This window comes from Argentina silus, assembly GCF_951799395.1.
Source record: "Argentina silus genome assembly, chromosome: 16".
Classification (NCBI taxonomy): Eukaryota; Metazoa; Chordata; class Actinopteri; order Argentiniformes; family Argentinidae; genus Argentina; species Argentina silus.
In genome coordinates this window covers 11,156,121-11,180,032 of record NC_139670.1, presented here as the reverse complement: position 1 = coordinate 11,180,032, position 23,912 = coordinate 11,156,121, and the positions used below count along the sequence as shown (strand labels likewise).

At 41.6% G+C, this 23,912-nt stretch overlaps 1 protein-coding gene across 18 annotated transcripts; it reads right to left on the bottom strand.

Annotated features, from left to right (window-relative positions):
• Positions 1-3,896: 3,896 nt before the first annotated feature.
• On the bottom strand, positions 3,897-20,590 carry atp6v0a1b (ATPase H+ transporting V0 subunit a1b; the record flags this gene model as incomplete). 18 transcript variants are annotated; one of them, XM_083687743.1, is made up of 21 exons in its annotated part: positions 3,897-3,990; positions 7,409-7,580; positions 7,954-8,071; positions 9,286-9,303; positions 10,378-10,578; positions 11,074-11,181; positions 11,349-11,565; positions 11,748-11,866; positions 11,954-12,044; positions 12,314-12,477; positions 13,254-13,393; positions 14,063-14,213; positions 14,841-15,053; positions 16,013-16,106; positions 16,423-16,505; positions 16,930-17,056; positions 18,172-18,254; positions 18,628-18,756; positions 19,165-19,262; positions 20,276-20,354; positions 20,474-20,590. In XM_083687743.1, 21 exons carry the CDS (start codon positions 20,588-20,590, stop codon positions 3,897-3,899), a joined length of 2,616 nt encoding a protein of 871 aa, XP_083543869.1. The 18 variants fall into 18 exon arrangements, with proteins under 18 accessions (XP_083543869.1, XP_083543870.1, XP_083543872.1 ...); XM_083687744.1 differs by lacking the exon at positions 9,286-9,303 and having other exon boundaries at positions 10,354-10,485; positions 18,172-18,270; positions 18,623-18,756; XM_083687746.1 differs by lacking the exon at positions 9,286-9,303 and having other exon boundaries at positions 10,378-10,485; positions 18,172-18,270; positions 18,623-18,756.
• Positions 20,591-23,912: the final 3,322 nt, after the last annotated feature.

Here is a 23,912-nt window from a genome sequence, read left to right as displayed (position 1 = left end):
TGTCTGCAACCCATTGACCCCACCAGACGCTGGGTATCTTCTCTGGTCATGCTCTGCCAGGCCTGTATTGCAGCCATCTGCAGTTGTTATTTGTTTTGAGGCCTTTTTGCCTATCATCAGGAAGTGGAATGCATGTTCAATTGGATTTAAATCCGAAGACTGACTTGGCCAGTCAAGACATTTCCACTGTTTTGGCCTTGAAAAACTCCTTAGCTATGGCAGTATGGTTTGGGTCATTGTCTTACAATATGATGACGCACCATCCAATGAATCCAGGCATTTGCTTGCACTCGAGCAGACAAGATGTTTCTGTAGACTTCAAAATACATTCTGCTGCTGCCGTCAGCAGTTACAATCATCAATTAAGTTTGCAAGTTCTAGTGGCAGCTATGCATGCTCAAACCGAACACCCCCTGCACCATGTTTCACAGATAAGACGGTATGCTGTAAATCTTGGGCAGATCCTTTTTTCTCCAAACTTTCCTCTTGCAATCACTCTGGTAGATGATAATATTCATCTGATAATATTCATCTTATCTGTCCACAAGATCCTTTTCCAGACCTCTGCAGGCTTTTTCTTTACTTTTTAGCAAACTTTAACCTGACCATCCTTTTTGAGGGTAACTAGTGGTTTGCACCTTGCAGTGAAGTGTCTGTAGCTTGGCTGGTGACGATCTGGTCGCTCTCAGCCCGCTCCATTTAAACAACTTTGAATGACTTCCAAAAGACGAGCGCTAACATGACTTGAAAGTCTGGCAACGTGAGACTACACGTTGTACAGATGCAATGTGATATGTATCAATTCCATTACCATTACAGAATGCCTATACTGAAACTGAGGGACATGATGAGTGTATAGCCTCTGAAAAAGAAAGAGAGAAAAAAAGTGACCTTCACAATTTGAGAGGACACAAGGCATTCCCCAAAGGCTTCATTTTAATAGTGATCTTCACAAACACATCTGCTTTCATGTACAACGTCAACTCACACAACACCTGTTAAACAGCATAGTAAATTCCATCAAGAACAGGACAATGACCGGACTTTGTTTAAATAGAGACCCTCCCCTGTTGCTGTCACACGAGCATAAACACAACAAAATACATTACATAATTCAGAAAACCTCTGACAACAAGTTAACATTTGTCTTCACTGAACAAAAATAATACAAACTCACGTTTTTGGAATACGCAGGATTGTTGAGAGGAGTTTCTCTTGTGTACGTGTACGACAGATATGTTTCATTACTGCCCCAATCACACAACAACCAATATGAACCACAAATATAAGCTGCACTCAAACCTGCTCTTGATAGTTGCTATTCCCCTTAATTCAATGGTGATCTTTAGGCCTACCTGCTATTTTGGATAAAGTGGGCCTATAAAGGTCTCATCGTTATCAAAGTTTAAGAGTAGAAAAGATATGTTGACACACTACAGTATCATTAACAACTACAGTATATCCTCACACTGAATTGGGGACCAATTGACATGGTGCTTTAAATAATAAATAGATATGAAAAAAGGTCCTAAGGAAATAATACATTTGTGGTTCTTATTGGTTGTTTATCATAGGGGGTCAAGTGATTTTGAGATCATAGGGGATACCACAAACAAGACATTTAAATCTGCTAGACCTTTTGGACACTTGCACATATTCTCCATTTCAATGTAGTAATATCCTCAACAGGAAGCATCTGATTTCCTTCTCTTTCCAGTAGCTAACAACATTCTGCACAAAACAATACATATGGTGAGAGCCACTCAACGCAGAGGTAATATCTGAGAATGTTCCATTAGTCACATTGGAGGGATGCAGATGACATAGGACACATAATCAAATTCTGACACGATGTAGCTGTTCCATTATCATCAACCTATAGTTTGTCTCTTCATCACACATCAATGATTCAGTCATGATCATAATTATTACAGTAGGACTATACCTGTGCATTATAAATATACAGTCATGAGAAAAAGTTAGGACACCCCCCAAAATATTAAGTTATTCTCTTAAAAATATGGACATATCAATATGTTATCTTCTTTCTAACAATGTCTATAGATAAAGGGGATGTAATTGAACAAAAAACTATGAAAATGTAACTTTGTAATCATTTATTTAACGAAAAATTAACAATAATGCCAATTCCTACTGAGGAAAAAGTTAGGACACCCTATGCCCTAATAGCTAGTATTGCCCCCCTTGGCTGAAATAACCTCAATTAGACGTTTCTTATAACTGTCTACAGGTCTCTGACATCAATTGGGAGAAAGTTTTTCCCACTCCTCCTTGCAGAATTCTTTCAGCTGTGTGATGTTCGAGGGGTGTCTTGCATGCACAGCCAGTTTCAAATCAATCCACAGCATCTCAATAAGATTAAGATCCGGGCTTTGACTTGACCATTCCAGAACTCTCAATTTATTTTTCTTGAGCCATTCCTTGGTAGATTTACTGAAATGTTTTGGGTCATTGTCATGTTGCATGGTCCACATCTGCTTCAGCTTCAACTTTCGAACAGATGGTCTCACATTTTCCTCAAGCACCCTCTGATACAATACAAAATTCATAGTGGATTCTATGATGGTGAGCTGACCAGGCCCTGCTGCAGAAAAGCAGCCCCAAACCATGACATTTCCACCCCCATGCTTCACAGTTGGTATGAGGTTCTTGTTCTCAAATGCTGTCTTGGTTTTGCGCCAAACATGTCTACTCTTACTGTGCCCAAATAGTTCAACTTTGGATTCATCTGTCCAAAGCACATTGTTCCAGAAGTTCTGGTCTTTCTCTAGGTGTTCTCTGGCAAACTTTAGTCTTGCCCTGATGTTTTTTTTTGACAGCAGGGGTTTCCTCCTTGCACACCTCCCATGTAATGCAAACTTGTTCAGTCTCTTTCTTATGGTGGATGCATGTACTTTGACATCAATTGTGGCAAGAGATACCTGTAGGTCTCGTGATGACATTCTGGGATTGTTGGAGACTTCTTTAAGTATCTTTCGGTCAGCTCTTATGCTGAACTTGCTTGGGCGGCCTGACCTGGCCATGTTGGTGGTGGTTTTAAATGTTCTCCACTTGTAAATTATTTTCCGGACAGTGGAATGGCCAATTTCGAATAGTTTGGAGATCTTTTTATATCCCTTCCCAGACTCATATGCATCTACAATTTTTCTTCTGAAGGCCTCAGAGAGCTCTTTTGATCTCGCCATGGTGATGCAACTCACTTCAACAATCAAGAGCAAACCAAACTAAATATCTGAGGCTTAAATAGGACAGGCTCCTCCAAAATCCTCTGTAACGATGTTCTAATCATTTTCACCTGATGTGGTGCTCTTTATTATAATTTTAGGCATTTTAAGTGGAACTAAATGTGGGGGTGTCCTAACTTTTTCCTCACAAGAAGATTGCATTTCTATTAATTACATTTTACCAATCATTTTTTAAATAATTTGTTTCAGTTGTATTTGTTTAGTTATATTACCTCAATTTTTCAATATTGTTCAAATGAATATCAAATGTCCATATGTTTGAATATGTTGAAGAAGACAAAGGTTTTCATAGGGTGTCCTAATTTTTTCTCATGACTGTATATTTAAATGTAAGTTATATTTCTGTTTACAAATACAAGGGTTGAGGGGTCTTATGTTCCCTAAAATGAAACCTGAAACACACACAGTCACCTTTTACAGCTAGATCCTCTGGCATCACTGGAGCGGGACTGTTACTCAACAAAAACACTTCAAAAGAGGGTGGAGCATAGAGGCTACGGTACGGCTCACGACAACACTTCACAACATGGCTCCTAGAGGGATGGGAGGGTTGCAGTTGGGGTCCATGCAGAGATGTACAGTAGAGAAGCCTTGGGATTTATGTGGTTCACAATGGAGACGTGAGCTGATTTACTCGTCAAATCTTCCCTCTAGAATGCTTTCGAACGAGAACGGGATGAACTTGAAGCCCTGCCCAGTGTAGAACTTATTCTGGAACTCCACCCTAAAAGCAGAGAAGAGAGGAAAACATATTGTGTCAGTGAGATTTGAGACAAGGCATATTGAATTGATTTAATTGATGCTTATTCCACAATTTCCTGAACACGAGTCGAAAAGCCTCAAATAAACGTCCATGTCTTTAAGTGGAATGTGCAGGGGAAATCCAAGTGGAACTCTTTGACTTCCATATTTAGGAATCTATACCCCCATTACCCTAATTTGAAGCTTTAACAAGCAACATGTTCCACAGTAACAAGGCCAGATGCCTTTTTAACTCCTGGAACCAACACACACACGCGCGCACGCACACACTCACACACGCACACACGCACACACGCACACACGCACACACACACACACACACACACACACACACCCATGCAGATTAAGATATCGGATAGAAACAAGTAAAACTAGACCCTTTGGTCTTGCCAGTCCCACTCCCTCTCAGTGTGTCTAATACTGCTTGACTTATCCTTTGACTGTGCTTTGAGTTTCTACCAACAGCACCAATGCAATAATATTGATGACTTGGTCATCACTGCATAATCAGCTGAGGTATTAAAGCAGATTGTTTAGTATTGAGGCCACAGCAGAAAGAGGCAATCCAATGGTTGCAGGGGTGGGAGCAGCTGTGTCCGTAGTACCCCTTCTTGCCAGCAGCGGGGAAGAGAGGAGGTGGAGTCAGTACTGTTTTCGAAGACTCCGGCTGTATCTAATTCCATAAAGTGTTTCCCTCCCCTCTGCTCACGTCCACTTCCCTTCACAGACCTGAGGCGACCATGTGACTGTGTGAGCATTAGCTCTGACTAGTGTCCACCTTGTTGTTCTCAATGCAGTAGTCCTGTGAGATCTGACAAGGAGTGTGAACAGGGGCAGAGGGGACCTTTGTGGAATGAAACACGGCCTCAGAGGAGAGGAGGATGTGTCCAAATATGGCTGAAATAACTGCAGCCCCCCAAAGCAAGACGACCCTTCAAGCACACTTCTCGTATCTTATTCTCATCTGCAGTGGAACTGTAATCCATCATATATATATATACATGAGAGTCGATGTACTGTACAGTTTCACATTCCATAGATTGAAGAGAGAGAATCTTGGACGTTTGTGATATAGTTCATATGACACCATGGGCGGAAATATCAATGGCATCAATGTCTCTATTTCTGTCTGCATCATCTATACTGTATGAACAACGTCTTTGTCATAACTGTCTACTAATGGTATACCCAGAAGCTGCTGAAATAACGGGCTCGCTTCATTACACTGCCTATGTATCAGGGGCACCACCAAAAGGCAGAGAACATCATCAAAAACCCATTCCACCCAGCTCACCACCTCTTCAAAATCCTGCCCTCTGGCAGACACTTCAAAATCACTGGATGGTGGGACTGACCGCCTCAATCACAGCTTCATTCCCAAAGCCATACAGACACCAAACTCCCATCACTCCCTGCACTCTCCACTCGTACACTCATTGTACATCATGTTGTATTGTATTGTGTTGTGTTGTCTCGTCTTTCATGGATGTGTATGTCAGGGAATGTGAAGCTCCCCACCTTACTGTACTGAAAACAAATTCCACCAAACTCTGTTTCATGGCAGTAAAAGGATCTTGTATCTTGTATGGTGTACCACTGACCACCCTTCCACAAGGACTCAATTCTGCACACACATATCACATCTAACCTCCCTTCACTGAATGATGTAGAACTCAATGTTTTCACTTTTCAAAACACTGAGTTGACGAGGGCTGAGATGAGGAACATCAGAAAAACAGGGCCAGGCTCTGGTCTAGTCATTCTCTCAGATCTCTATCTGTTATCAGAAAAACAAAGAGTGGATTCCCAATCCCCACTCCTCTCCTGCCTCAGCTGACAGACGAACGAGGGAAGCACTGGAGCACAGAGGAATGTCCCACCGTCACTGCAAATATTTAGCCACAGAGTTGAGACCGCAAGAGGAGAGGCACTGGAAAAAAACAAGGCATTTCCTCTCATCCACACAGCCCCAGGATAGAAAAGACACTGCAGACTGACGCACACTGCAGTTGATTTACTCTGGGATGTGTGTGTGTTTCCAAGGGCAACTTGTCAGCATGTGTGTGTGAACGCCGGAGCTAAGGTCATGAGTTAAATGACTTTGCACGTTATTTCTACCACAATTTTAGAATTTTGTGTTTAGAAAGGTCGAGTTCTGATTGTAACCAATTCAAGTGTATGACATTATTCAATGACAATAGTAAGAATATCAAAGTGCTGTATTCTATTGAGGTCACTAAACATGAATCCCTTCCATTCAAACATTTGAGAAGAAAAACACTACACATTGAGCACATTCAGTCAGCAATCTCTCTATGAGGTGGCCTATCCCCCCTGAGGCCATTCTAGTTAATCTTGACGGAAAAAAAGAGTGATGTTTGGGAGAGAGAGAGCGGTACGGTACAGCACCAGTCAAACACAGACACACTGCATACGGCCGGAGGAGGAGGCATAACACATTAGTCTCATACTTCTGTCCAACAAAAACACACACACACACACACACACACACACACACACACACACACACACACACACACACACACACACACACACACACACACACACACACACTCACTCTCTCCTTCATTTCATTTCAGACATATGATGTCAGCCTGGTCATTAGTATTTAACAGCTGGTACCAGACAAGAAGGATTTAAGAAAATAAACCTGGCTCTTTACTAAACATGCCAAAAGACCTGTACCAAGAAGTAGAATGCTAACAGATTATTTTTTAGTTTCACAACTCTACAGGATAGCCCCTTTTTGGTTACATTGTGCAGAGTTGTTTTTCTGTATGACCTCTCTGGAATACTCAGGGAGGAGAATGTCTTGAAAAGTACAGAGACAACCCTGGACAGTAAGATGGACTATGGCAGCTCTGATCTGGATCATCTGTCAGTGACAACTCTGTTCAGGCGCTGGTCTGCCTCCCTGGGCCTTGCCAATCACATTCCATACTTCACTTCACCTAACAACCAAGCATGCTCTTGAATGTGTTTACACAAACGTGGCAGAACAGACCCATAGAGATCAGGAGTACAGTTGGTACCAGGTACTGATGTGAACAGAAGATATCTGGGGTTACCCAGAGCTATACTGTATGCAGGGTTGCAGGGTTTGGCAAACGGTCCAACACGTTTATGTAACCGAGGTGATTTGTCACAGTCTTGTGACATGCAGATAACCTGGGTCCAATCCAGTGTACCACATTTGTACTGTGACTCGTATATTTGTCTGATTCTTTGTTATCTCATTTGGGTTCCCGTTTTTTGTGTGCATTGTGGAATCCCTGGGATAGAGCATCTTCCCTCGTATTGGTTTGTGCGTTTGTTTGTGTGTATGTGCATGTACATGTGTGTGAGTGTGTGAGCCTCACCAGTGCAGACGGAGTGCATGCAAGAAGGCAGATAGGCCCTCCATGATGAGCAGGATGCACACAGTGAGCATGGCGAAGGCAGAGAAGATGATTGTCAGGCCGAAGAACCCGGCTCCACTCCTGGAGGACAGACCGAGGTGCATCACCATGGTCCACAGCACCTCCGACAGCTCTGTAGAGAGAGATGGAGAGATAGAGCAAGGCCAGGGGAGAACGAGAAAGGGGGATAGGGAAAGACATAAAGAGATGGGGAGAGAGTGAGATAATCATAATTCCTGTGAGCCACAGTGACCACTTGCAGGGTTGAGCAAGGTGTTAGAAAGTGAGGTTCCCCTCCCCACACAACATCGTAACATTTTGGTGTTTTAGCTAGGGCTTGAACCTTGCAAATGTGTGAATTTCTGATGGACCCCAACAGGTATGAGTTATCGAGGGGAGGGTGTGGACAGTATGTGAGAGACTACATCTACATGCATGCATAAAATGGGTTGTCATGAGTGTATGTGTTAGGGTTAGGGTTAACATTGGTATGTTTGTACACTTACGTGCATGGGCCAGACTGAGGGCCCACAGGCGAAGGTAGGAGGCAGTATTGGAGATGCAGCCCAGGCAGTACTCAATGGTATGGATGGCCTGGTGAACCGCCACATCCCCAAAGTCAAACTGCAGAGAGAAGAGAGACATGAGGGATACAGCAATAGTGACAGCAGTTTCCTTGTTTAAAAATCCTATGGTCACCAGTTAGAAATCTTGTAACATCACCCTAAGGCACTGAAACGCAATCAAGCTATCTTCAAATGTGATTATGTTACTATCCAGAACTGACATTTAATTTAATTTTAGAGATAAATGCAAGTATCAGCTATGGCAAGAAATAACATTGAGTCCAATGCTAATCACCAAACGATAATCATTAAGAATTCTAACTTGAAATGTGGCCAATCACAATAGTCCACAGGCGGTGGAGTGTGTTGTTAGCGTAGGAAATTACCAGTGATGGAAATCACATAACAGGCTCCTATTCTCCCTTCTGACCCTTCGTTGACCTTAGCGATAATCAGTCAAAACAACGTTTTGTTTTTTTCTACAAGGTCACAACATGAGCCTTGTGAGCCACACCGTGTATACCTTTCTACCGTAGAGTGAAAAACACAATCAATCGCTTTGTGTCGTACTTGTTCAGTTTAGCTTGGCATAGGCCACGCTTCCTCTTTCCATCCTTCTCTTTTGTCCTTCAATCCATGCACAGTTCACGGAAAAGCTGGCTGTAACACTCATTGTTCCCAATGAAAGGCTTCCTACATGATTTTGCTAATGAAAACACAACTACATGACCTACATGTTGTAAATGGCAAATATGAGGAGCTGAGATGCTCCAGTTATGCTTTCATCCAATTTCTGATATCAATACCCAAACATTCCAGCATTGCCAAATCATGTCATTTTGAAACCTTGACATACATAGGGATAGCTGGGGATTGGTGACAAGGTGTGGCAAGGTCCGGAACAATTAGTTGATATCCAGAGTGGCTACTGTATGTTGTTTCAGTTAATGTATTGTTAATGTTTCAGTTAATTAAACTGAATTGAATCAAAATCGGTTTTGATTAACTGAGATGTTGGCTCAGTACACTGGGTTGTGAGGTAACTGATCCAAGTCAGTGGTTAAAGAAACTTTGAATGACCTCTTGGTGAGAACACTCACCAAGAGGTCATACACGCACGCACGCACGCACGCACGCACGCACGCACGCACGCACGCACGCACGCACGCACGCACACACACACACACACACACACACTGGATTACTGTAGCACAGATGGACAGGCAGAATTAACAGCCTCAAATCATGCTGGGATCCCTCTCTCTCTCTTACCGGTTCTTCCTCCGCATGCTTTAAAGTAACAAAAGGTCAAGGGTTAGTGGTAGGGTTCAGAAAGCAATATGTTAGTCATGTTGTGACAACCATGATGGGTAAAAAACTGGTGCTTAGAAATGTACAACATGGGTTTCTTTTAATGGAATATCACATTCCATTGAACAATACAAATTATGTTTCACTTACAGTAGCTAACAGCTAATTCGGTGGGTTTCCAGACCTTATATGAGAAATGATCAAGACACTCTTATAGGATTCCAAACAAAACCCTTGTACCAAGATTGATTATGTCGTATTACATGAAAAACCCCAGCCCTCAAACTTTAAAAAAAACAGGTGATATTTTCCGAAATTCCATTCCCTGCTGTAAGGACTCACTGAAACTGGTTCTCATGCAAAAACACCTCACTGTTTATGTTTCTGAACCCACTGTGAAATGGAAAATCCATCTCTTATCTCTCCTTATCATTCCCGCCCTCCCACCGACCCTTGTTTGTACCCACATTATCTCTTACTCTTTACTGAGGAACAAGAATGCTGTCTGATAGTGAATGGAGCTACACAGTGTGGGGATATGAATGGGTTACATGTGATCAGACAGGTTATAACAGCTTGTTGCTTGTGTATAAGGAAGGTATGAAGGAAAAGAGTGTGTAAGTCTGCACAATGGACTCTAATGCAGTTTGCAGATGGCACTTACTGTAGTTCTATGCTCTCAAAATAGTTAGCATAACATAACTCTGAATTTCCATATGTTCTACAAACAATATGAGGTGTTTACATTTGAGAGCAGATAACATGATACAGGTTAGGGTTAGGGTAATGGGATGAGGTATTTTATAATGAATAATGAGATATTTAAGAATTAAAAAGTTGTGAAATGTCATGCATTGAGACGCAATGTATTTTAATGAGAGAAGGATGCAATCTTTTCTGAATGTGAAAAGACATCCGATATTGATACTCGATATAGGCTGAGAAAATGGAGGAGGGATGATCTTTCTAGCTGAAACACTGTACATTTCAGAGCCAAAATGGCAAAAAGATCCAAGACAATCATGACACTTCCTCCATTAACTCCTGGCTCACCTCATCACCGTCCTCAGAGTGCTGGGAGAGCTGGTCGTGCTCGATGATGCCAGCCTCGTCCTCCGTGGGCCCGTTTCCCACCCGCACCCCTCCGAATTTCTGCGTGCCCTGTTGGGTGAGTCCGGAGCATGATGAGGACACTCCTGTTTGCTCTAAAGATTGCTCTAGATTCTCAGCAGGGCTTTCTTCCCTCTTCTGTGACTAGATACAAAAGCCACAAGAGCTGTGTCTGGCTTAAAGCACGCCTTGGGTTCTGTGGTTTTGTTTGGCACTTAGTGGGCACCCAACAAGAAAAAGGTATAGGATTTTTGAAAGGAAACTAAAACTAAATGAAACTAAATACTTGTTTGGGTGCCCTAATATGCCAAACCAAAACGAACCCTGAGTAAAATCACAAAATATATCTATTGTTTTGCATGCAATTTAATATGTGTAATAGTATGTATATTTGTTTTATCTGAATATGGCAAAGTAAAATTTTTTTTTTACTTCACAGCTTTTCCAAGGCATGCTTTAAGCATCATTTTATGGCACAACACAACAAAGCACAACTGTACAGAATATAATATACAAATGAAATAATGACATCATGTACGTAAAAGAAAAAAAGGACAATGGTTATTAAAAAAGGGTAAAAGAGGTTATAAAAAAAGTTATTAAGGTAACAAAAGGTTAGGTTGGATCAGATGAACATACCAGGTGTTTTTTCCACAGGTGCTGACGCCGAAGCACCATTGTTTTCACAATCAGCATACAGGGAACACATGCAAGGGCAATCAGCACCAACAAAATCTGGATCCCCATCTACAGATTCAAACAGAAAGAGGTTAACAACACATAGCAAATGTGTAGCCTAAGCCACAAATGCTAACTCAATCTCCAGACCCTGGTTGCAGGGCAGGTAAGAAGGAGGGACCAGAGAGAGCAGAGGGGGAGTGGGAGGGGGAGGGGGAGGGGGAGGGGGATCACACCTGTCCCCGGTACAGGGGCTTGTTGGTAGGGTCGCTGTAGTTGAAGAGGCACATATTGATGAAAGCGATGAGGAGACTGGGTGCATCTTTCGAGGTGATGGCATCGTATGCTGTCCACTTGTAGAAGACCAGGAGGATGAGATAGCCGAAAAGACTGGACATGAAGACGATCTCCGGGATGAAGCCCAATAAGATGTTCAGGGGTTTCTTGAAGTACCTGGAATATAATGACAAAGGAAATGCTATGATAATTGTAGAGCATAATACTGTATTAAACAGTATTACAGCAGTACAATCCAAGGTCCCTTTTATGTCAAAAGGGCTATGACTTATTTCTCCTTATTTTAAAAAGTAGTTGCAGGTGTTTGATTGAATATCAACCTAGGCTGTGGTACCTACAGGTGGTTAAACAGACTGAGAGACACTCCAAACAGCATGTGGATCACCCCCAGGATCACAGACATCTTCATCTTGAACGAGTTGAGGAAGGTCAGCTTGTTGGTGGCAATATTCCAGATCTACACGGACAAAGAAGAAGACCCATAGAGTACATTAGAGGGTTCAGATCAAGACATCTTATTAGGTCACTGTATAGTTCTACTTACCGGGTCAATACCCAGTGGATAAGGTCCATTAAAGACCCCTGGAACCGCTGGGTCCAACTGCAACACTTTGTTTGCGTCAAGGGTGTCAAATCTAGGCAGAGTGTAGAAAGTTGTTTTCCTTAAGCCATGTACAGTAGTATTTGGTGTTCATAAACTATTCGTTGAGTGTTGCTATCATAGATTGCCACATTGCCACATACATGTATTTGAAAGTAATGCTGTTTAGTGAAAATGAACAATCACATTGATGGATCAATTGCATACATGTTTGAGACACAGTCCACACATGTAGATTGGTTGGTGTTGCTGGATTTATAGGTTGGAGCTATGTATGGCTGTATTGAGTAATGGATTACTTACGTCCAGTTGCCTCCTTTGGGCCCAAACATAGGTCTGACGCTCCAGCTGGAGCCAAACATGTTGAGGGATTTGGAGAAGCAGTCATTGTAGATGATCCCAGTGTAGACAGAAAAGAGTCCCATTAACAATATAATGTAGCGTCCGGCAAACACCATGTTGAACATCTACAGAGCGAGGGGAAAGAGGACACTAGTATGAGAATCACTGTATTTTTATACATGTTTATTCACGTTAAAGGGGCAATCTGGGATTGGAACATCCATTTTTGGGCTTTTAAATGATCATAAATGTGATTTGCAAACAAACACCATATAGCTTCAAAACAGGGTTAACACTATAATTTTCATCTCATGGATGGTCAGTTATTGCATCCATAGCTCTGTCTATGAAATTGAGAGTGGGTACATTTCTCTAGTCCCATTCCTCAGCTGTTTACCAAAAAAGGGGTGGGGAGCCCGCTTTGTTTTGTTTGAATCCCAGATTGCCTCTTTAAACAAGAACTAACAGGAAAGGGATGTGCTCTATTGAAACCAATGCAAAAACCCTGGTAAAGATTGACTTGTAGATTTAAAACTGCTACACACCTACGCACCAAAACGACCACATTCTATATGGGATACTCTGCAGAACGGTGCTAGGGGGTTATCATTATCGTCTGCCCTGATATTAAAAGAAACAACCGCTTGTTAGCAACCCGCACTACAGTAGTTGTCTATGGTAGAACGTTCAGCCAGTTCAGTGGTGAATCATGCATATTGTCTTTTTCTCACCTGACAGAGGATGTCTAGTCTGCACAAGTTCTATCAACAACACGTCATATAGAGGGTTCGTTGCTATGGAAAGTACAGTAAAAACTACAACTTTCCCAAAATGTAGTATTGTGGAAGGTAGTTTACCAAAGACAGTCCACATTGTCATCGACCCTTAAGGAAGACCATACCTCATTGTCACTCTTCTGGGAGAGGATTCGGCTCTCTCTGATGACCAGGTAGAGGGCAGCACAGGTCATCAGCACTCCATGGCCCATGTCACCAAACATGACGGCAAATAGGAAAGGGAAGGTGATGATGGTGTATGGAGCTGCAGGGGGAACACATGGTAAGATACAGTGAAACACAAAGTACAACACAACAACATGGGGAAGAAGGAAAACAATGAAGAGACAGACACAGTAACACGGAGAGAGAGAGAGAGAGAGAGAGAGAGATAACAACATAGAAGAAGACACAATAATACATTAAAAGGGAAACAACAATGCAGGAAGACACAACAGCAGCATAGACAAGGCACAACAACACAAGGTCAGACACATGTACACATACGGAAGGAAAATACAAACAAGTGTCCAATGAGAACAAAACTCGGAAGCTTGGTGTCCAGCTTCATTTGGGGGGGGGGGGGGGGGGGGTTAGGGTTAGGGTTATGCTCCCTGCATATAAAAAAAACCAAGAAGTATACCGGAAAAGCCTGAACGCAATATCGCAATTTCTGACTCGGTGAGGAACATATTGCCTACTGTACTTACTGTATATGGCTACTTTTACAGGTACTGTTCACAACACTTTAAATTAGATTGTGACTAAATCATAGGAATGACTTGACTGAATCGACTATGCCACCATGGGCAAAACACTTCATAATGCCACCATGCTCAGTTACAGCATAGTAATAGCTCATGCATTGAAGCAGTAGTGGTTGTGTATGTGTGGTCTATCTATTTGTCTTTAATGGTGTGGACTTGTAAATCACCTGGGTTAATCTCCCGGTAGTTTCCAATACCATAGGCATCCACGATATTCTGGAATCCGGAGGTGAATTTATTAGTCTTATTGAAGGTGGGCGGAGTTTGTTTGGTCTGCATTCTGTTGAGAATGGAGGGCACCGTGGAGCCACTCCTTTCCTGTAAAACAGATCGTGGTTCTTCATGTGAATCTTTCAAATATATTTACCTGGCAAGTAATAGTTCATGACAGCAAGAGCCTACAGTCAATACACATTTTTATTTTCTTTCTAGTAGTATTTATTAATATTTTTAAGACAATTTACATAAAACTGGTGCTAACAGCTATCCATAAAAAGTACCCATGCCACTCCAGTACGTTCAATTCATTTCCACACATACACAGGGTCCCCTAATGTGTGTTGTAATCAAGGAAGGCCTGGCAGGTTACAAATGGACAGATAACTGAGGCAGGATATTACTAAAACAAATGAGTAATGACAATAACAGAAGAAGCTGACAGTAGTTCAGTTTGGCTGACCCCAAGACTGGGCAGTGACTTTGTTGTGTTTGGCAACATGCTAATATGACTTCAGCGTTTGCCTATTCCTGTTATTTCAATGAGCAGTTAATAGGAAAGTGGTGACGACAGTCTTGCAACACAGAATGCATAATGACATGACTCACAACATCTTGATACCTATTCTCCCATTGTATGTATAATTCAGCATTAACAGCATGAAACACCAAATAACAACAAGTTCAGTAAAAAATGTAAAGCGCTTGGATGGTAATGGGGTGACTCACCGTTCCTCTACGCAGGGCGAACTGGATAGAGTCTAGGTCTGAGACGGGGCACCACACCTCAGCGATCAGACACTTCTGGGTGACGTCGATGTTGCAGAGGTTGAGGGTGTGGTAGATAGCCTTCATCTTCCTCACCTTGATGAACCACACCCGCATGGTCTTGGCTGCAGCCTGCAGGACCCGCTGTCTGTGGTCCTCTGTTTGGTTCAGCACCTGCAAGAGACATGGGTATGAGTTCCAGGTAGCTCAGTGACTTGAAGTACGATGACTCTGCCTAAGCCCTACCGGATTATCTGCTCTTCTTAGGACTGCTCAACATGGGCAACATACAGTGCAGTACTTAAATTATACTATACAGTGCAGTACTTAAAATATATCATCAGAAAAGATGGAGAACGGTAATTCCACTGGGGGGCAGGGTTAGAGGAGGACAGAGGAACAGTAGCATTCCTTTCAAGCAGAACTACAGTTTTTTCCAGGCTTAATAAGGGCAAGGTTCTGGGAGCATTGTCTTGAGTACTGTAAAAGACCTCAACAGATTAGTGCAGAGATATTGCAGTTATGTACACCCACACTGAGAACGTTGTGTGACTTAAACCACATCCTATCAAAAATATTCAAGGAAATAGCAACTTGAGAGCATACATTCTGCTCGTGCTTTCAGGACAAATGTAGGATTGACATTGAATATCTTGCTGATTAGCATGCAACACTGTTACACACCAAACACAAAGCCCTATTTCAGGCCTGAGAACTGAACCTGGGTATCAAGAGAGGCGGGGTGGCTATGAGCAAACATTAGTGTAAGGTTACAAAGAGAGCTGTTCAAGGCCCAGCTTTTGAAAATAATGAGTAGGGGCATTGCTTATTCCAAGGAAGTTTGTCATGTGTATATACATTTACATTTAAGTCATGTAGAAGACGCTTTTATCCAAAGCGACTTATAATAAGTACATTTGTCTAAGTAAGTGAATCAACTACACAACAGTCATTGTAAGTAAAACCTTTGATAAGGTGACATAAAAAAATACTATTGACTCCCACCTGAACTTTAGAAGGAATACTTTCCATAGACATGTTTCAGATCTAGACCCTGGTAATTGTAATATGCAGTCAGCTGATTACTTTGGTGACATACTTTACATATTACATCTCTGTGAAGTGTTGCATACCATTTGGAGGTCGTCAATACGGGTGTTGACCCCCGCTGCCATCTCCTTCCTCTCCTGGGGGGTCTCGGGGCAGGGATACAGAGAGGCACGGAATCTAGAACACAAACAGTATGCATATAGAGTCATGTTTTTCACATACAATCATGAAATCTCTTACATGTGCTTGTATGTTTGGGTCCTACTGCTGGTGGTCCTACTGCTGGTGGTCCTACTGCTGAAGCTAAGTGCTCCTTCGTTCTTACATGTAGCAGTTAGGGATGAGTGCACCGAAAGTGAATCATTCATATATACATAGTATATGCAAAATTGTAACAAAGACTTAATTGTCCACAAATGTTTTTAACTGACATTATGCCGAGTGAACATTTACTGCTTAACCCACAGGTCATTGGCTGGTGATGGCAACATACCCCTCGCAGATCTTCTTCACCCTGTTCTTCAGTTGATCTCCTTGGAAGAAGATGATGAAGACAGATTTGTGGACTTGGTCTCCCTGTAAGAGACAGTAAACATTGTTAACAATCTAACAATGATTGTCTGGTGATTGTCATGATGTCATGATTGTCATCACAAAATGATGCACAGCCTTGAGCAATAAGTTAGAGCTATCATATTGTAAACAAAACACAAACACTGTTTCCCTGAAAATAGATAATATTGTATAACAATTCAACTTGATTCAACAAATTATACATTTGCAATGTTGACTATCTACTCTAGAACGTGTCTGATTGGTCCAAATTACATTACAGTGATCACAAGATTTTTTTTTTTACAGTTGACACTTGCCAAACTTGATTGCCCCAGTCTCTCATACCCCTCCTGTGGCCGACAATATTTATGAGCAATATTGCCTCAAACTCCCAATGTATTATAGCCTTTGGTGGTCGTGTAAATATCAAGCTGGTGACACTGACCGTGGTGGGGTCCTCAAGCGGGTCCTCGATTTCCGCCTGACGTAAAAAGACGTTACCGCGACACACCCTCCACAGCATCCTCTCAAAGGTAGGGATCCTCTCCCGACTGATCACCCCGGCAACAAACCTGCACAGCCAATGAAAATAGTTTAATGCTTAGTGTTTTGCCCTTCAATTTTACTGTACATGAGTACACTAACTGTAAACACTAACTGTACGGAAATTGTGATAAGTAGGAATAATTCAATGGCTTTATTGATTCAAATATATATATAATTTAAATGCATAAATACAGATTTTTTTTATGACAGACTTTTTTAGGGCCTTTCCTTAGAGGTGGAAACACAGAAGTCTGAGGCTTTGGGCCAAACACCAGTGCCAAAAGTGACCGTGAAAAAGCGCCATTAGTACATCCATGACTAATAGATTCAACGTCCAGGATCGTGAACAGGGCAATTAAACATTTGCGATAGACGACCTAGTGGTTCGGGACCTATATGCCTTGAGGTCATGGAGCGTGTTACTGTTCCTGGTATCTGTGTGTGTGTGTGTGTGTGTGTGTGTGTGTGTGTGTGTGTGTGTGTGTGTGTGTGTGTGTGTGTGTGTGTGTGTGTGTGTGTGCGCGCGCGCGCATGCACCAGCGTCATACCCTGCCATTGTGCTGGAACACACATAGAACCAACACTGCCAAACATTGATCATTGCCTTGCACAATGTTCACTGAGTGAGATCTGTATTGAGTGGTCCAAGGTTTTTCAATATGCCACTTGTCATCCGCTTATTTTCAAATTGCCTGCCTATGCCTGTGGGCCAAAAAGACTCCCAAATGGGAACATTGTGTGTGACGGTAGGAACTGTACATTTGGTTGCATTCCAAGTACAGCTCAAGTACTGACGAAGTATGGACGCAGGACCTTGGAGTTCTATGTTGTTGGTGCCACTGCAGCTCATTCATCACAGAATTCATTCTGGTTTTCTGGGGATTTACCTATTGATTTATCATCTTTCTGCAAATGACTATGTTTTATTCAATGGTGGTGTGTTACATCTGTACTGTATGCCATGTTTTATATCAGTATTTTGAAACTCCTGGCTGCACAAAGATTGTACCTACTGGGGCAATAAAGTGATTGAATTTAATTAATTGACCAATATATCTATCTATCAGTCTATCTGTCCGTCCATCTGTCCATCTGTTGACATGTTATGTTTTTTGTGGCATAAAAGTGTGCTATAGCTCACCCCAGTCTGAGCGGAGCCCCCCTGCCCCCCTCATTGCCCTCCATCAAGGCTGACGACTCCTCCAGCAGGTTGGGGTCCTCCATCTGTTGAGGATGAAGGTGATGATGATGATGATGCGAATACAATTGTAAAATTGAGATTAGATCCACACGTACCTTGGCTGTAGTCGATTCACCAAGATATTTAGTTCTCTTACTTAGATACTTGATCGGCATATTTTGTTTTGTTTGAATCGTAATAAGGTCCCATTTATTAAGAAAATATGTCTGCAAAACCTTAAAACACACCAATTCACTCCAATCACACTAGTATGGCTCGTATGTCTACTTTAAATTTGTGAAAAGTAACTTTTTGCACTGTAATCCACATTCATTCAATGTTGATGAAAGAGGTTTGGAAAGAGGTTAACCATTATAAATGAATGGGAAGAGGCCTGGGGGAAAGGAGGCACCTGACCTCGTCAAAGAACTGCTGGGTGCGGCGCAGGATGTGTTTGAGCTCCGTCAGCTCCAGGAAGTTCTTCTTCAGGGCTTCCTGGTTGGTGTTGATCTCCTTCAGCTCATTCTCCAGCTTCTCAAACGTGGCCTGTCAATCAAGGAGGATAACCAATAAGAGCCCTGAATTGGTTTGGGCATTGCTAGAGGATGTACTGTAAGACAACAAGATATTCATGACCTGCAGACAGTCATTGGTATTGGTTTAGAGCAGTTTTTTATGTCAGGGAAAACATTAAAATCTTCCTGTAATTGCATCATTCCTGCCTTCCACCATTACTACAACTCTGCCTGACAAGTCACTGGACTTCACTGTAATCACTGATCTTATACAATTAGATGGGTGAAAGAAATGGTTCCATTACAATCACGTTAGATCAGTGACTATTTTGAGGTTTGATAGAAAGATGCAATTTTAAGTATTCAAACTGAGGCCTTGAGCTAAGGGATCCCTGGTGATGTTTAGTATTTCTCTAATATATCAAACAGAAATGGATACCTCCAAGTCAATCATGTCCCTGGGGAATGGGACCTCTGGGTTTTCTCCTGTATCCACTGTTGGGATGCTGGCTTTCTTGATCTCCTTTTCCACAAACCCTGAAAGGAAAAATACAGGTTACTGGCTTATACAGGTATGGGTCTTGGCATAGTATTATCAGTGATACATATACACTCACCGTACACTTTATTAGGAACACTATACTAATACTGGGTAGGGCCTCCCTTTGCTCTCAAAACAACCTCAATTCTTCGTGGCATTGATTGGAAACATTCCTTTGAGATTGATTGATGTTAGAAACATTCCTTTGAGATTCTGGTCCATGATTACATGATTGCATCACACAATTCCTGCAGATTTTTCAAGTGCACTTTCAAGCTGTAAATCTCCCGTTCTACCACGAACCCAAAGGTGTTCTATTGGATTCAGATCCGGTGACTGGGAAGGTCACTGAAGAACACTGAACTCATTGTCATGTTGATGAAACCAGTTTGAGACGACTTTTGCTTTGTGACATGGTGCATTATCATGCTGGAAGGAGCCATTAGAAGATGGGTAAATTGTGGCCATGAAGGGATGCACATGGTCAGCAACAATATGGCTCAAATAGGCTGTGGCATTCAAGCGATGATTGATTGGTATTAACGTGCCCAAAGTGTGCCAAGAAAACATTCCCCACACCATTACACCACCTCCACGAGAGAAGGTGTACAGGTGTTCCTAATAAAGTGTTTGGTGAGTGTACTTAAACCATGCTGTATGTACCATTGTGAGATATTTGATGAAATACATCACAATGTGCAGCACTATTGTACATGTGAGATTTGTACTGTGGGTTTCATTTGACAATGGAATTATTTTTGGTAGGATTTATGATCATTTTATCTATACGGTTACACTTTACAATAAGGATCCAATAATAAATGATAATTAACAGCATAGTAAACATGACATAATGGATTTCAAAGCCTTGTACTGTATATGCTTAAAACAAATGGTTTATTACAGTAGTTATTCATGTTGATAAAGGGGTGAATTGTCAAGTTGTCAATTATGTGAAGGGGCACTGTTACTGTATGCTTGAATCACACAGATCGGATGAGTCACTTACTGAGCTTTCTGTCCATCTCCTCACATCTCCTCACTTCATTCACAAACTTCCGCTGGAACACATTCACGTCCGGGTTGAGCTAAAAAGGAGAAAAGAACAGCTATTGCAGTCTAATGTAATAAAACAACACATGTCAAAAACAAGTGTGATTACAACAAAAAGAGAGATTGAGAGGTTTTTAACAGTAGGCCTACATACATCCCTGAACTGGACCATTCCCAGTTCTCCAAGCTCACTGACACAGCAGTAGGCTGCCTCTGACTGGAGGAAGAGCTGGGCAAGGGTCATCTCCTCGCTCCTGAAGAGTTCCCCCATGGTGACCACGTCTCTCACACCCACTCTATGGTCAAAAGAATACCTCGATCACCTGTTTGAGGACAGAATTAGATAGAATAACATGATGTTCTGAAAATACCAAGGACGGTTTCTGCATAGGAAATTGAAAAACATCAATATGTTTGGATAAAATGTATCAATACACAGGACTGCTGCAGTAAGCCTCAATTAGATATAATAAAGTACATAATCAGGTATATATTTGCAGGACATATGGTTAGTAACTGCAGTTGATTCACATGAAAACCAGATATTTTATTTTAATGGCCTACTAGGCACACTTATCAAGTAAAAGCAGTTTTATTCAGTACTTTCTAAGTATAGAACATACTGGCCTGTCACATTTCTATTAAATTCAGTTCAATATTATCCCAGAGGAGGGAATTATAGTAGCTCACCAATGGCAATGAAATACATAGCATATCTAATAGCCTACTGAATATGAGGACATTCTACAGCCAAAGCGGATGTGAGGATTAAACGTTCAATGTAAATCCCTGTGATGAAACGATAAAGCCGCTCTCCCCAGGTAAGCAAAGGGGGCGCGACCAGAACCGCTGCTATAACGACGATGAACATTTCAATTTACAAAAATATTAGTCTACCCTACCAAGCATATATATCAAATGCTTTCAATATTATGTTTATACAGATTGACATAAACTAAAACATGAAAAGCAGAGCGTGAGGTAAGCTACGGAAGCATCTTTCGACGGCCCTGCCGCACTGTCCTTCATTTCTCAAGGACGCCATGATGCTGCTGTTCCGCTTTAGCATCTCTCATGTCAGAGAAATTAGTATGATTACTCACCAAATAGCGACAAAATGTATAAGAAAACAAGACGGATCTATGGTCATTGATATATATATATATATGTATATAATATAATATATAATATAATTTTGGCCTAAATGATTGTAATATAATAAGCCTATATCAAATAGCCTAGACAATTATTCTAATATCACTAGAAATGTTCAATTGTTTTTTATTATGACATAATGTTGGCACCAGTAATCCTTATAAATATAAACGATAGTGGCCAGAAATGCCATATCACCAGCTGGATGGAGCAGGGAGGATAATTTGCAGAATGAGGATGAAACACGACTAAATCGTCCATACAATTGCATTTATATTTGGTACAAATGGTGACATGAGAGTGAGAGGAGACATTAACACAAAGCGATGAAACTATTCATTTATTTACTTACTGTAAATAGAGCCTTCGGAATTTCTCCAGGTCAGCCGAAGCCTCTCTTTCCGCACGGATAAACGTGACGTCACACAAATCATCTAGCCCAGAGAATCCTTCTGTGATGATCATGTGATGAGTGGGATGCTGCGAGGCCTATGCATGATTAGAACACACACGAATACAGTAGGCCTATGTAATGTACCAGTCATGGGTATTAAATATGGACATTTATTATTAGATGGGTTCAATATTAGTTGTGGTCGTTTGATATTTGAATTATGTCCATAGTGATACAGCTACAGTACATGATGAAAATGCATAGCCCATGTGAAAGAAACAATACACTAAAGCATATTGTAAAATATGTGAAATACATGCATGTGTTTCTATATGTTTTGGGGGTTGTTTTGGGTATTTGTGGTTGTTTATGGTAATTCTAAAGATCTAAAGATCTATCTACCAAGATCTACCAGTACGGATTGGGACAGATAAGCTGATTTGGGATCACTGGTTGGGGGCAACTTTCTACCAGGCGTGCCTTGACATACCAGTTGTACAGATCCATTAATGTCATGCTCTTGTTTAGACTGGTTGTTGGGGAAGGAGTGGGAGCCCTATAAATATCACATTTAGTTATTGTGCTTTAATCGAGACATTATTATAAGTAGGTTTATAAAAAGGCAATTAAAATAACAAGCTTGTTATGGGTGTTATTGTACATCATTGCGCCTTAGGGTTGACATGTCAATTAGATAGGAATACAACAGTATGTCATATTTTTATTTTATTTTTTAACTATCTGTGATTAGCTGTGGGATGTTGTAGTAATATTATACTTGAGATGAAGATTGTGTAATCTTCAATATCAAGGATCAAAACACAGTAGGTAAAACATACAGTGCCTTCGGAAAGTATTCAGAGACCATATAAAAACAAAGATATATATTTTTTTTTTTAAATAAATTTTTTAAATTGAGTTTATAACACAACAAAATGTGGAAAAAGTGAAGGGGTCTGAATACTTTCCGAAGGCACTGTATATCTTGTACGGTGCTGTTTGCTTTTATGGATCAGACATTATAATTTGGCTTTTTCAGCATGTTTTAGAAATGGTTTTATGTATGTCATATTATAAGGATATCTCTCTTCTCTGTTCTTCTATCCTCTGCTACACTGGAAACATAAACACTATACCCTATGAACTTTGTGGTACATAGATCTGTTTGGCACATTCTTTTGATACATTGATACATCGAAACAATTCACATACTGTAGCCTACTTATCATAATTCACTCTTTTATTGAAAAGATAATGGTAATCAGTTTGGGTCAGGGTTTCCGTTTATGAGCTTTGTCTTAGTTTGTGGTGGTATAAGATTAATTAGAAAGGGGCTCAATGGATACAGCTGACACATTTGAGTGTCTTGAGGCTTCTTCACATCTCTCGTTTGACGTAGCCTGCCAGGTCGGTCCTCGTGACCCTGTGCTTGAGAGAGTCATAGACCTTCCGTTTGGCACCCTTGCTGATTACTTTGGCACAGATCTGGCTGTGTTTTTCCAGACGGTTGGGGGCAAAGCTCCTGCTGCAGAACTCACACTGCACAAGGTTGGAGTGAGCAGCACTGACAGCCTGCTGGATCCCTCCTCTCATCTCCCACTCTCTGCTCATTTGGTTAATCTCCTGGAGGGAGCTCTCCAACTTCTCCTTCTCCAAGGTCAGGCCAAGGTCACCCTCTCCCTCTCTCGACTCATCTGCTGGACGACTTTCTCCAACTCAGCCCTCAGTTAAGTGTCAACTTTGTTAAACTGCCGGTCGAAGGCCGTTTTCTCTCGGGCCATCCACTGCCTCTCCTTCTCCGGCGTCTTGCCCTCATGTCCCTCACCGATGGCACAGCTCTGCTGCATCTGTTTCTTGGTGAGCTGCCTCCGAGCCTTTGGAGCAAGAGGTGGTTCGCTTGACGGTCTAGCTGGGCAAAAGGATATGGCACCAGGGAGCTAGAAATCCTTGTCACTGCAAGTTTTCCTCACCAGTATAGGTTTCAGATGAACCCGCTGCTGTTGTCTTGGCTGGAGCCCATTGGAAATGGAAGCCATATTGGGCC